This window comes from Lepidochelys olivacea (genome assembly GCF_965140295.1).
Source record: "Lepidochelys olivacea isolate rLepOli2 genome assembly, chromosome: 7".
NCBI classification, from domain to species: domain Eukaryota; kingdom Metazoa; phylum Chordata; order Testudines; family Cheloniidae; genus Lepidochelys; species Lepidochelys olivacea.
In genome coordinates this window covers 95,676,066-95,690,734 of record NC_140417.1, presented here as the reverse complement: position 1 = coordinate 95,690,734, position 14,669 = coordinate 95,676,066, and the positions used below count along the sequence as shown (strand labels likewise).

Below are 14,669 nucleotides of genomic sequence, written 5' to 3'. Positions count from 1 at the left end.
GTGAGTACAGCTACTGCCTGTAATTTAAGGGAGGGATGTTTCTTGTCTGATCTTCTGCTCCCTATTTTCATGTTAGGCATTTCAAGAAAACATTTCTTAGCTCACTTTGGTTTCCATCATGCAATTGTAGAGCTGTAATTCAGTATTGGAGCTCTGCTATGGAGCACCCTGGCCTTTTCCCTTGTTGATTGGGCTATGTCCTCCAGTGAATATATAGTAAGTATCCACAGATAGTGTTGGGTAGTGTAAGTGTGACTACGAGGCCATTTCAGGATTATACATCTATAGATTTATTGCTTTTCCATAGTTAAATGGCTTGGCAATTTGTAAGAGTTAAAAGGAAGAAAATGTAAAGACGTACCATGTTGCAAATAGCTACTTTAGCATAAATAAAAGGGGGAATTAGACAACAAATTATACAAGTGCTGACTTCAGCGAGCAGCTGAAATCTGATTTAAAAGCCAGAATGCCACTTTTAAATAGGAATCAAGGCCCAGGATAAATCCACTGGGATAATGTTGCCGATTAACTTAATTTGATTATGTGCTGGACATTGCCATTGCTCCATAAACTGCAGCTGAAACAGCACTTCTCTAGGTTCAAACAAACTAACAAAAAAAAAAGACTGTTAAAGAGTGCAGTCAGCCACGAAGATCTAGTAGAGCTCTGGATATTGCTGGTTTAAAACAGCATATTTACATTACACCATGTAAATTAGTGCATCTGCAGCTTTCTGCGAACACCAGTTCTTTGACCTACATTCTGTATATTTCTTTAGCCCTTATTTACAGGTTTAGATTTTTAAATGAAGATTAACATAGACATTTTATCACACAGATTTCCAGCACTGTCAAAACCAAGTGAGGATTTTGTGGAAGGTTGGAGTTTGAGGACAAGTAGAACAATTTTCCTACTTAAAAAAAAAAAGTGTGTTTTTTTTTTTAAACAGGTTGAATTTTGGCACTTCAAAAGAAGTGCTCATTTTGGAGTAAATGCATGATCACATTCAGGATGGCAGAAGTTTGGGACAATAATAAATTTATCACTTCTGTAGATTAATTTTAAGTAGGGCTTAATTGCCAGGATACAGCCACCACAGGTAATAAATGTGCTGCTGCCCTTTTAAATCAGATCTGCATAGAACTGCCTCCAGTACCAAGCTTAGCCCTGTCATTTAGCTCCCCGCCATTCACCTCAATGAGACCTCTCCTCTCCCGTCCATTCCCCTCAATGAGGTGTGAATGTCAGAGTCTGATCTGGATCACTTAAATACTAAGACTATTCAGCACAGGCTGATTATTCTTTGTCTTTCTTTAAATAAAAACAAAAAAACAAGAAGGAATTAATGCTAAGCTGTGCTAATGCAGTGTTAAGAGAGTACAGTTAAAAATGTTAAGTGAGAGAATACAAAAGTTAAAATCCACACAGCAATATTATCTCTGCTATGTCAGGGGTATATATTTAATAACATAAAGAGAAATATATTTAGATATGCTTCTAACGAAATATAAAAATAGAAAACATTACATTGAATGCATTAAAAAGTTGTATTGACACATATGGCTAAGAAACTACTGGCCCAGAGACTTCCAAACTGCAGCTCACAGGGGAAGTTATTTTACATGGCCTTTGAAGCACACTTACTTCATTTTTAAAGCATTACTGAACTATTAAAAGATAACTTGTCTACCGCATTGCAGCTTTTCCATTTTACCATTCCATTTTGAAGCTCAGAGGAGACATATCTTCTGTTTCTAGACCCACTTATCCGTGATGCTGATGCATCAAAGAGCAATATGGTGTTGTTGACTTACCCACTTAGTTTTTCCATCAGCTTTCAGTAGAAAGATACTCCAACACTAAACTTTTCAACTAACAAAAAGCTCCTTCTAAACTATTTAAATTAGTTTTTCCATAGTTTACAAGTTAAACATTGCCGAATCCTTCACTAAAAGCAGTTGAAAGAAAGTCAGCATCATGACCTTAGTGATGTTCTTTGATGCATCTGAGCTTTGAAGCAGTAGCACAAAAGTGGGGAAGCAGCAAGGAGGCAGACAGGTTTACTGTCAAAAAGTATAAAAGCGCTTTACAATTTAAAAAAAATAAATCTAAGGTAATAAAAAAGGCAGGAGTATAATTCCTCTTTGTTTTTGCATTTTGATTTTGTTGGCAGCCAATTTCTCCAGCATTGACAGTAGGAAGATGCATATTAGAAGTGACATAGTACTGAGTTCAAGCAGCATAAACAGCAGTGCAAGCAGCAGATTTATATACTATAAACAGGGATTCTTTGTTGCAGGGGAAGAGAAGGGGACTCTGCCTATCTCTTAAACTGATCCCCAGTATATTTAGGCTTGGCTTTTTTGCCAATTTACACCCTCCCTCCACCACCACCTCTACCTGCCATTTCCTTCATTTCTGTGCTCTCATGGCTTCTCCAACTGAAGCCTGATCCATTTATCAACCCCTTCTTCTTTCTTTACTTACCATCCTCTCTCTCTTCTCCCTGTGCTTCATCTGCCTAGTTTTAACTCTCTCTCTCTTTTTTAAACAGCTTTCTATTTTCAGTTCCCTATCTCTTAGTTTATATAGAGCAGCACAAGGTGAACTGCACTGCCTGCTTGAGTGACTGTCTGATTCCCTCGATTATAAGCATTGCTCCCACGAGAATAAGGGAGGTACCATGTGAAGTTTCCTTGGGGGGGATGAAGTGCTGTACTCCCCAGTGTGAAGACTCTTACCCCAGCTGGAGGCATGGCACATTTTTCAATCTGGCACTAGATACATAGTCCTGGAGAGCCCTCCCACGGCTCCCATTTGAAGTGTAAAGACAGCTGCCCAGAAGACAGTGTACTTTGCCCTGTATAAAGTGAGTAGGGTCCCTGTGAAAGAAGCTTTAAACAAACATCAATAATAACAGGTTTCAGAGTAGCAGCCATGTTAGTCTGTATCCGCAAAAAGAAAAGGAGTACTTGTGGCACCTTAGAGACTAACAAATTTATTTGAGCATAAGCTTTCATGAGCTACAGCTCACTTCATCGGATGCATTCAATAATAACAGCACAGATCCTTAACGGATCCTCACAGATCCTCCATGGACTTCAATGGAGCTATGGCAATTTACATCTGCTGAGGATCTGTCCCAATAAGTATACTGTGCATAACTAAAGTAGAAGCCCAGGACTCAGAAGGAAGGCTTGGAATTTCTTCAGAGATTGGAAGCTGACTGGAGGAAGGGAGTTAGGGCTGTGTTGTGTACCTATAGAGAAGGATCCAGGATCTACTGAGAAAGTTGGTAGGATAGTGTTTGGTCAGCTCAAAAGGTCTGAACCACCTTCACAGATATCTGTTAGGAGGCTTTTCCAAACCACTGAATCATTTGATGTCTGTTCCTAATTAACACACTGAAAAATACATATAATTCCAGAACTAATTTAAAATTATCCTCTCTCTACCACTTGAACTGAAAGCTGATCTTACTTAGCTTCTGGGCTTTTGACAATTCACCTCACAAAGAGAGTTGTCCTTTTACGTGAAGCAAAATGATTTCTAATGTAATGCCAAGAAAAGTTACTCTGAAAGCAATATGTCCTCCAAATATAAATACTATTACATTTCATATGAAAGACAAAAAAGAATGTGCCTGACTTGTAATCAATCCCTTTGAACAGTACAGAAATTAAATTTATAGTGATATTTTTACTAGCAGTGAATGTAAGGAGAAGTAGCAGATTGATTATTCCCAAGGGACCATATTTATTGAGCTAAAATAGTTTGAGGCACCTGCACCATCTAATATTCAAATCCTTTCTGGAGAGTTAAATATTAGTATCATAAGGATTTCTAAGGCACTCATCACCTATCTCTACATCAGCTTACAGTGCTGAATCCAGTGCTGCTAACAAAATTCTTTTATATTGTGACAAAGCTCTGTCCTTGTCTCTGTGGGTCGCACATTTCCTGGCGGATTTTGCTAGCCTCAGAGGCTCACTGTGACCCTCCAAGTAACCCTTCTCTCTCTAGAGACAAGCATCACAGTCTACTGAGCCATTTTCATCATAAGCCAGCAAGGGAGAGGAGGAGAAGCTATCCTCCCTTGCACAGTCTCTGTTGTCTTCCAGTCTCAGTGATTAATCCGGGGGGGGGGGCAAAAGGGGGAGCCCAGGCCCACCCTCTACACCAGGCTCCAGCCCAGGGACCCTAATAGTATTAGCTATGGTAGCTGACCATACAATTCCCTGGGCTACTTCCCCACAGCAGCCTCCACTTCCTCAAGCTACACTTCACCCTTACCTCAGGGCCTCCTTCCTTATGCCTGATATGGTGTGTACTGCTTAGTCTCTCCAACAGCACAACTTCCTTCCACAGCTCCTGACATCCACACCCACCTGACTAACTGGGAGGCTTTTAACTAGTTTCAGCCAGTCCCTGATTGGCTTCAGGTGTCCCAATCAACCTAGCGTTCTCCCTGCCTTCTGGAAAGTTCTTAATTGGCCCCAGGTGTCTTAATTGATCTGGAGCAGCTGCCATTTAACTTATCCTGGTACCAAAGATTGGTTTAGCCTGGGTATATCTATATCCCACTACTTTTCTAAAGCCATCTGGCCTTGCCCCATCACAATATCCAAATATTATTTTCTTCATACCTGCTTTTTCCATAAGTCAATCACTTTATGTAAAACTTCTTCCTCTTGTCTTAGCCCTGGACAGGTGATCAGAAAATCGACATCATGTCCAATCTTCTTACCCCTAGCAATAATAAATAGGACAAATAAAACAGTAAAGTTCCTGTTGAATTTCAGCCTTACTTTCAAAAAGAATATTTTTGCTGCATTATAAGAAGAGTTTGCAAGATAAAATGATAGCAATGTTTCTTCAAACAATCAAAATGGAATCTATTTCTTTTATCAGACCTGTCACTGTTCTTTGTTAAGCAATAATTTACAGTATTTGATGTATTTCTTCTGTTGTTCAAACTAGATAATACAGATCCTTTTGGTAACTTGAGATGTTAAATCTCTCACCTCAAATCTTAGAAAAGAAGAAGAAAATCATAATCAGGATATAATAGTATATATTATGAATCCAGAGCAGTAGCAGCTGATAAACTTGCCAATCTAACTGCTGTAGACTCTAACATTCTTTAGATTTTGATGGAACATTTTGAATTAACAAAAAGTGTGATTACAGGTAATTGTATTCCTCCCTATTATGACAGACATAAAATATCTGTATGTAGGACATTTCTTCTATTTAAAACGTTTGTTTTGTTTTAATGTAATAGTTCAACTTTAATGGGACTACTCATATGATTGTTTACCATAGTGAATAAAGATTCTACAGTCAAGTCCCAACTCCCATGTTAATGGGTTTAACTGGAAATGTCATTTAGAGAAAAAGAATTATTTTCTTATGTGATGGTCTCTTGTCTTTCTTTACTTAAATCCAAGTGTCCAGCTTGCCCTGAACACCCTCAAGTTTGATTCATTTTGACAAGTTCGTACTATGGTGTAAATGTTAAAAGTCAACATATCAAAGTAACTCGACCTAACAGGGAGTAATAATCATGAACTAGAACCTGCCACCTCTCTCTAGGTCTTTTGGGAGGATTAACAAATTACTATTCATAAATGAGTTTTGGAGATTAAAAGAACTATACTTGAGCTAAGTAAGGGCCCAATAATGTTCCTGTTGAAGTCAATGAGCTTGACTGGTGTTAGCAGGTAAACAAGATATAATGGGGTCATCTTTAGATTTTTGAAGCATTTGTGACTTATTTGAGGGTGGCGTTCACTTGTGGAGTGTAGAACCAGCATGAGGTGTTCATCCCAGTTTAAGCACTGCCACGGGGCTTGCTTGCACATCTCTGCATAGTCCCCACCTAGGCCATCTCAAAGATCTGTGATTGGGCAGGTAAGGGGACAGAAGTCATGCAACCTGTACTGGCAACAGATCTAGTGGCCCCCAAACCTGTGTATTTAGTACAGAGGAGCTGGAATCACTGTTCCAGCTCATAGCCGGTGGTAACAGAAACCAGATGGAATGCAATTTACTGCAGCCCTGACTCCTGGCCCTGTGTTGGAGGAGTAGATTTTACCTCCCCAGTCTACTGGCATTTCTTCCACAGAAAGTCTTATTACTTAAACATTATGCAAGATGAGTGAATTACACTCTTGGTGCATGGTCAATACTCTATATGTCATACAGTGTATAGTATGGAACTTCCATATATTATGATATAATTCAGGTGTGAGTTTCAGTTCTCCATTATTCCCAGCTGGGGTCCAAATTCCTCTGGCACACTGCAAAGAGCATTTTTCCTCCTAAATCACATTTAAGCTTCAAGGCAATCAAATCAATAAAACTGTGGGGAAATGACTCATTCAAAAGCAAGTGACAGATCTCTAGGAAACAAACAATGTGAAATAATTGTCGCACAATGTGTCTGAAAATTGGAAATATCCAAGACAAAAGATTTCCATTTTAAAATGTGTGGGAGCTAGCATTATGATTTAACCAAATATTCCTTTCTCCTACAGTGTTTCATAAAACTGAATCAGATTTCCTTTAACCTGGAATATTTGTAAGAATTGATATGGCTGACAGACATGTCAACTGGCATCCACATGACAGAAAATCATATGATTGACAGGCAAGATGCTAGAGTAGATGCAGCAGAGAGCCCTAAGGAAATGAAAATCAGTTTTACATTTGACAAACAGACTAATTTATGATAATGCAACTATTGTGCAGTGACTGCACAAACTAAGTCAAAATCTCTTAAGAAGGTGGAAATGATCTTAAAAGAAATTTCAAATAAAGCATTAGTCTACGCACAAAGTCAGAACAGCAGTTCAAACCTTGAGAAGTTAAAATAATTAAAAAATATTCCATGCAACAGATTTTCACTTACACTGTAAGATGGAATCCATTATATTGTAAATTATTATAATTATACAGAGAGAGATGGCGGGTAAGGTAATATTGGACCAACTACTTTTGGTGAAAGAGACAAGCTTTTGAGCTCCACAAAGCTCATTTTCAGGTCACACCAACTCTGTGGAGCTTGAAGGCTTGTGTCTTTTCACCAACAGAAGTTGGTCCAATAAAAGATATTACCTCACCCACCTTGTCTCTCCCGTATCATGAGGCCAACATGATTTCAACAATACTGCAAACTATAATTATACCGAGCTTTTATATAGCAATTTTCATTTAAATGTCTCAAAATGCTTTTCAGAGGAGGCATTACTTTCCCAATTTTAGAGAAGTGGAAAGTAAGACGGTAAGATGAGGTAAGATGACTTACCCAATGTCATACATACTAGCCAGCGAAGAGCCAAGAATAAAGAGGTTGTCTCCTTACTCCTATCCAGTGCCCTAGCCACCAGTCCATATTGTCTCCCTAGGAGTGTTATTAGGGGAAAATCATTCTTGCTCAAAATAATCATGTTTTGTGCAGGAAATTGGGAGGGTAAGAACCTTACAGGCCATGGGGCTGAAACCATTTCTCCATTGTTGTCATTCTAACCTATGCACTGCTATAGTAATCTCAGCCCCTGCACACCTGCATGCAGCAATTTCGGCTAGGGTTGTCAACCCTCCAGAATTGACCTGGAGTCTCCTGGAATTGGCAAAGTTTTCCCAGTGACGACTGAAAGCAATCCAAGAGATTTTAATGTCATTTTCTTAAAATATCCTATTATGTCATGTTGGAAAAAAATATCTCCCTTAATAGTTTCAGTCAGAGTTGCCAACCCTAATTTGGACTAATAGCTCAACATGCTCAGGCAACTATATTGTACTTGCCTCTAAAGTTCCATGAGTACATTCACTTTTTCTACTGTTTGGCCAAGCATGGGACACGAATTAAAATGCTTTATCACACACGATGTTAGAGTGTTTAGGTCTAATATACAAACACTACATAAAAAGAATAAAATTATTATGATTGTTATTAGAGAGACAAGGCAGGAAAGGTAATATATTTTATCGGACCAACTTCTGGTGGGGAAGGTACAAGTTATTGTCATACTAGTGTTCCAGATTCCCCATCAAATTAACTCTCGTTGGATTTACCCTCTTTTTTACACAGTCAGATCACTACTGGGAGACTCTCAGCCTAATTTCCCTCTGAAATATTTACCAAAGAGTTTATTTAATTCTACACTTGTTGGTTGTTCCCCCCGCAAAATAGGAAAATAATGTAGTAAGCTCAAATTTTGCATAGTGTGTTTAAGAGGAATAAATGTTTAATGCCTACACATTATGCACAAACACTCAGGAAAATGCATAAGGGGTGACATCCTGTTTCCATTGGCATAAATCTCATTGGCTTCATCGATTAAAGAGGGTCAGGATTTCATCCATGGAATGGATATGGGGCCATGGGAGTTTTTGGCACTGTACAACTAGTGCATATGGGGCTTGATTGTGCAAGGTGCTGAGTAGGGGAGTCTAATTTCAGAAAAATTCTGGGTGATGGGGCACAGTTATGGCAGCAACACAGAACATTCTATGTCCCAAACAGCACCACAAATGAGAAAAGCTAGGTAATTACTGCTTTCCTAAGGATTGCATCCAAAGTCTAGGGGGGAGGAAGGGAGGGAGCAAAAAGTGGAAAACCTAGTGGAGTATATGGATCTATGAAAAGTCTGTGGAAGGAGAAAATGAAAATTGGGGGGGGGGTAGGGGAACTGCCCCCTTTGCTCAGTAGCAAATGACACTGCTGCTGAACACTCTGGTCCCAACCCAGCAGAGCACTTATGCACTTCTTAATTTTATGCATGCGCATAGTCCCATTGAGACTTCAAGATTTAAAGTTAAGCATGTGCTCAAGTGCTGTTCTAGATTGGGGCCAGAGTGCACAGCACCTTGCAGGATTGAGCACACAGTAATAGGAACTGTCCTAATCATCTGTGCTGATATGGAAGCAAGCCTTAAGAATATAAAAGAAGAATGTTTAAATATGTATTCAATTCTTGTTAAACTAAACTTGTATAAAGTTAAGTGTCTTACTATTCAGTTAATTAACCTTAGGTTGTTGGGGTTTGCTTTTTTTAAAAAAAAAACAACCTACTAAATTCCAAGTCACCACACTGGTATAGCATTATTATGGAACATGAATAATATTGATTAAAGGATAATGTAACTGACAACTCAGAAGATATTTTTCCATAAGGACAACAAATGCGATACTTTGAGTTACACATAGAGTATATCTTTGAGACCTCTTTATTTCACTTTAATAATTATGTCATATCATCACTGATCCTAACAACTAGTTGCTTTTAATTCAATTCAAAGAATGGAGCAGGCTGCCACTGGATTTTGTTAAGGTTAGATGGAGTGGCATTTTGCTAACACACAAAAGGTTCACTAATGGAATGGCTTGAACAACCTTTCTGCAGAGAAAAGTCATGTGTCAAAACCCTGGAAGCCATTTAGAATACCATACTTATATAAAGTTCAAATGGATATGGAGGAAGATACTGGATTTCCATTTCTATGTTCCCATTTTGGTAAAATATAAGCTTACCTTAACCTTCCATGCCCTGGTAGTATAAGGAATACAGAACAAACTGCAACAACATCTTATGTTTGTCAGAATAATTGCTTATAGCAGTGGTTCCCAAACTTGTTCCGCTGCTTGTGCGGGGAAAGCCCCTGGCGGGCCGGGCCGGTGTGTTTACCTGCTGTGTCCGCACGTTCGGCCGATTGCGGCTCCCAGTGGCCGTGGTTCACTGCTCCAGGCCAATGGGAGCTGCTGGAAGTGGCAGCCAATACGTCCCTTGGCCCGCGCCACTTCCAGCAGCTCCCATTGGCCTGGAGCAGCAAACCACAGCCACTGGGAGCCGCGATCGGCCGAACCTGCGGACGCGGCAGGTAAACAAACCAGCTCAGCCCACCAGGGGCTTTCCCTGCACAAGCGGCAGAACAAGTTTGGGAATCACTGGCTTATAGTATCCAAACATATAACAGGGAAGTAAAATAAAATACCGTACAATACCTTCAGATAGATCGGATACAGTTTTAAATGGCTTTAGACTAGAACCAATTCATAGCCTTTACAAGTGATATTTTGTTGTGCTTAATATTACTATTTATTGTTTACATCTCACCAGAGCCCACAGTGTGCTACGCCCTGTTAACAAAAAAAAGAAGACACAGAAGTAAGATTTTCAAGGCAGGAACTAAGTGATATATTCTTCAACCACCACCATCTCCTCCTCCTCGGTGCTCCTGTTAGTTACCAAGTCTCCTGTTGACATTTTCTGATAACATCTAGGTCTTTCTTTCATTATTCTTGTACTGGATTGGCGGTCATCCTTCCCCCTCTGGCTCAGAGGGAGGCCACTCTGCCTCACTATGTCAGTAATCAGAGTCAAGCAGCAGGGGAATTAGCAAATCACTGGGCCAGGGCCCTGGTCCTTTGGGTGGGGTAGGACACTAAGCAGTTTAAAGGCTCTAGCACTCTGGGCAGGGCAGAGCAACAAGTAGTCTATGGGGCTCTGGCTCTCTGGGCAGGGCAGAACAGTAAACAGTCTCAGGAGCTCTGGTCCCCAGGCAGGCAGAGCAGTAAGCAGTCTCTCGCTGGGCAGACCACAGGCAAACACAGGCCATTCAGCCTCAGGTGGGGAGGCTGCCACCCCATGGGGTGTGGAGGAGGGTTGGAAGCAAGGGGTACAGGGACCTGGGCCCACCCTACTCCATCAGGTCCCAGCCCAGGGCCCTGACAGTGATGGAGGGCTCCACCACTGGGTCAGCAGGGATCCCACTGAAATTCACTGACTCATGTTCTGACAGGAAAATCTGACTAAAGTCTGGTTTCTCTCGGCTACTTCCTACCACAGTCTGGGGACTGGGCTCCATGGTCCAAGGGTCCTCCGTCTCTCCTTGGGGTATTTGGCAGCCGGCCATCCTAGCAGCTCTTCTCCACTTAGGGTGACCAGATTTTATAGGGACAGTCCCAATTTGTGGGTCTTTCTTATATAGGCTCCTATTACCCCCCACCCCCATCCCAATTTTTCACACTTGCTGTCTGGTCACCCTATCTCCACTCATTCGTCTCTGGGTAAATGGCAGCTGACAGTCCCAACAGCTCCTCTCCGCACTCAGTCTCCTCTAGGGTCAGGGTACTACCCGACTCTGTAGCGCAGCCAGAGGCCTACAGCAGACTAGAGACGTCTGACTGTCTCCTTCACTTGCTCTGGCCCAACTGAGCCAGAGGCCCCTCCCTTTATACTTCCTGTCCCACCTCTCAGCTTCCAGCACAAGGGGCAGGCCCAGCCTGGCTCTGCCCACCAGAGAGCAGAGGGGTGGTTTCTCCCCCTCTGGTTTGGAGGGAGGCCACGCCGCCTCACTACAATTCTCTCATAAACTTTGAGAAACACAGCCCAATGATTTTGACCTCTCTCTTACTGGCTTCTTCCACCTTTACTTTTCTATAAGGCATTATTACATCAGATATGGTGCTTTCCTTTTTTGCACAACATTTTATCTGCTAATCACTTTGTATTTTGAACCATTCTGTGCTCTATTACTGTGGAAAAACAGATGTTTTCTCCACTGAAATTTTTCTTTAAATTAATGCTGTAGTAGCCTTTCTACTTGTATATTTCTTCTTAGCCCTAGCTCTCTCTCTGTTTCCACTGACAATCTTTCAGAATTTACATATTTGTTTTGATATTTCCAAAAGCTTGTTCTGATCTCTATAAAAATTTCCTACTTGGTCAAGCCATATGTTGTATGTTGTGGAATAAACCTGAATGATCTATGTTGGCAATCTAAGAAGCATTAGGACTTGGATAGGAGACTATTATGGAAAACACAGTAACCTTAAGAGCTTTACTAGATCAGGGACTATATACAAACTTCTGCCCCAATCACAACTCAGTGGTTTTAGGAACTATCCCTAATGTTCAAAAAGCTCACTTAAGAATAATCTTGAAGAGTCAAGGATAGTTTAGAAATGAGGAAACCAAATCAGTCCTGCCTTGAAGCTGGGGTGGAATCAGATTACCTACTAAAAGTTCCTTTAAACCCAAATGAGTCCTCCTGCATACCAAGAATATCTGAATTAACAAGAAGTTCTGTCTATTTAGTTTTACAAAGAGGACACTTGATCATAGTGTTGGGGACACTGGGGCATGGCCACTAGGTAACTCGAGGGGATGGAAGACCACGAGTGTCGATAAAACCCCCTCGCACTAGGCCCAGGAGTCCTTGCCCCCCCCCCCCCGCCTGGAGGCACTCGCAGCAGCTCTGCGTACTAGGCCCAAGTGTCCTTGGCCCCCCCGCCTGGAGGCACACACAGCAGTTATGCTGAGAGTCTGCAACAATATGCTGCAGAGTCAGACTGCCTGAAACTAAGCAAGGCCAAACAGGGCAGATATGGAAGAACAATGCTGAATAAAGCAGCTTTATGTATAGTTTAAGAAATGATACAGAGAACCAGGGAACTAGCTGGGAACTGGATTGGCTGGCTATATGGATACTTGGGGCAGCTTGCTATTGGATAAGTATGCTGGGAAAAAGGATGTATAAAAGCCTGTGTAACTTCCTGCTCTGGGTACAGGATTTGAGATTCAAATCTCCCTGTACCTATTTGAAGCTTCAAATAAACTTTTCTGCTTCTCCACCCCGTTGTGATTATTGGGTGTAGCACACCGGGTAACGAACCAACTCAAGCTGTTGTTCAGCCTCTCGGCACTGGGTGCCGGCAACAATAGTCTATAAATCCTTAAGGGGAATGGGAGGTAAGAATTCTCTTAATACAAAGCTATTTAATCTAGTAGATAAAGGCATAATAAACAGCTTCAAGCTGAAACTACAGTGAATTCAGATGAAAAATAAAGCCTTTTTTTTTTGTTTTGCTTTTTTAAACAGTCAGGGTAATTAACCATTGGAACAATTTACCTAGGGGCATATGGATTCACAATCACCTGAAGTCTTTAAACCAAGATTGGATGTCTTTCTAAAACTTCTCTGGTTCAACCAGAAGTTATGAGCTTGATGCAAGTACCACTGCGTGAAATTCTATGGCCTCTGTTATAGATGAGGTCAGACTAGAATATCATAAAGGTCCCTTCTGGCTTTAAAATCTATGATTCTGTGAGCAATACATATTCCATTTATTTAAGTTATATGATTGCAGTACTTGGTGATTCTTCTTTATAGCCAACATTTTTAAAATAAATTTACAGGCTCATATTAAATTGATAATGGGATTATTACAGTTTTTTCAAATCCTTCTTAATCAAGACTCTGCTTGATTTTGTTTTTGTGTGAAGAAAGAGTTGAATCATTCACCTCAGACCTGTCCCTCTCTACTAAAGAGCAAATTGTTTGGCTGATTTATAATTAGAAACCCAATGAATATTGTTCAGCTGTTTGGAAGTTCTTGCGCAGGAATGTGATTTACTAATAGTGTTTTCAGGCCAGTCAAAGAAATCTTTCCTCAGAGCTGCCATATACTGTAATTTAACCAGCCCTCAAATGCATCTTGTGAAGGGCACTAGAACGTTCTCACTAGGGGAAAAAAAGGCACTCAATATTTAAAAGGAGAAAGAGGGTTTTTCAGGTAGTTGCTGAAACAAATCACCAGGGATGAATTTGGCCCACCGGCTCTAAATTCTCAATGCCTAGATTAAAAGCAGGCCAGCCAATTTCTATTTGTGTTTCTCAGAGAAACAGATGGAACATTTCCATTTTAAAAATTGTTCAGTTTGCAACATTCATATCACAGCTGAGCCATTGTCTATTCAGCAAGCCTTAGCTACTCCACACTCAGGCAAAACTCATTGATAGCATGGGAGCATTATAAATGCTGAATGTGATCCATGAGGGCCCAATCCTGCATACACTTACACACATGCTTTACTTTACATGTGAGTATTCCAATTGAGTTCAAAGGGACTATTCGTGTACATATAATTAAGCATGTACATAATAACTTCCAGAATCACAGCCTATGAGAATAAAAGCTTAACATTGTCAATATCTGGTAAACAGCATTACATGATAAAGGTCATAAACTGATCAATGTCCCAGTGAATGAACTAAGAGTCCATTACATAACAGACCATCAAGCATCAAATATCACATTCATTCAACATCATAAGACACCATTAACATGTCTGAGAGACCTTGTATGTCATAACGTTTTATAAGAAGGAATAACAGAAAATAGAAAGACTAGAAATATTTAGAATGTAGAATGTGAGGTTTCTTGCTCTTTCTTTAAGTTTTTCTCTTAATTTTCTCTGAGAAAGAAAAGTCTAGTGTGTAGAGGAAAGTACATGAACTAATAAGCACTGGATATTAGATAATGTTCTGGGTTTACAGTGTGAGAGAACTGGGCTGTACTTACCAAAACAGTAGAGTCACATTTACAATATATTCTCATTTCACACATTTAAACTGTATAAATAATGCTAATGGATATTTTTACCCATATCATTTCCCTGCCTTTTCATTGAGAAGAAGAAGAAGAAACCTCAGCTGTGAAATAGCTGTCAGAGAATGATGGCTATCAGGAAAGACAGCGAAACAATCAGCCCATCAGGAATTGTTGCATAAACAATATGCACTATATATTTATAAAACATAGCTCTTAAGGCCTCCAGTCCTTTTCTTGTTGAATCACTTTCTGCTAGGGAAAGATGGGA

At 40.4% G+C, this 14,669-nt stretch overlaps 1 protein-coding gene across 1 annotated transcript in view; it reads right to left on the bottom strand.

Moving 5' to 3' along the window:
- The window catches only part of DNTT (DNA nucleotidylexotransferase), a 478,907-nt gene that overhangs the window by 167,756 nt on the left and 296,482 nt on the right, over positions 1-14,669 (bottom strand). Inside the window, exon 12 of the mRNA XM_084635618.1 lies at positions 4,647-4,749. Coding sequence (XP_084491744.1) covers positions 4,647-4,749 — 103 coding nt within the window. The remainder of the gene's footprint in view (positions 1-4,646; positions 4,750-14,669) is intronic.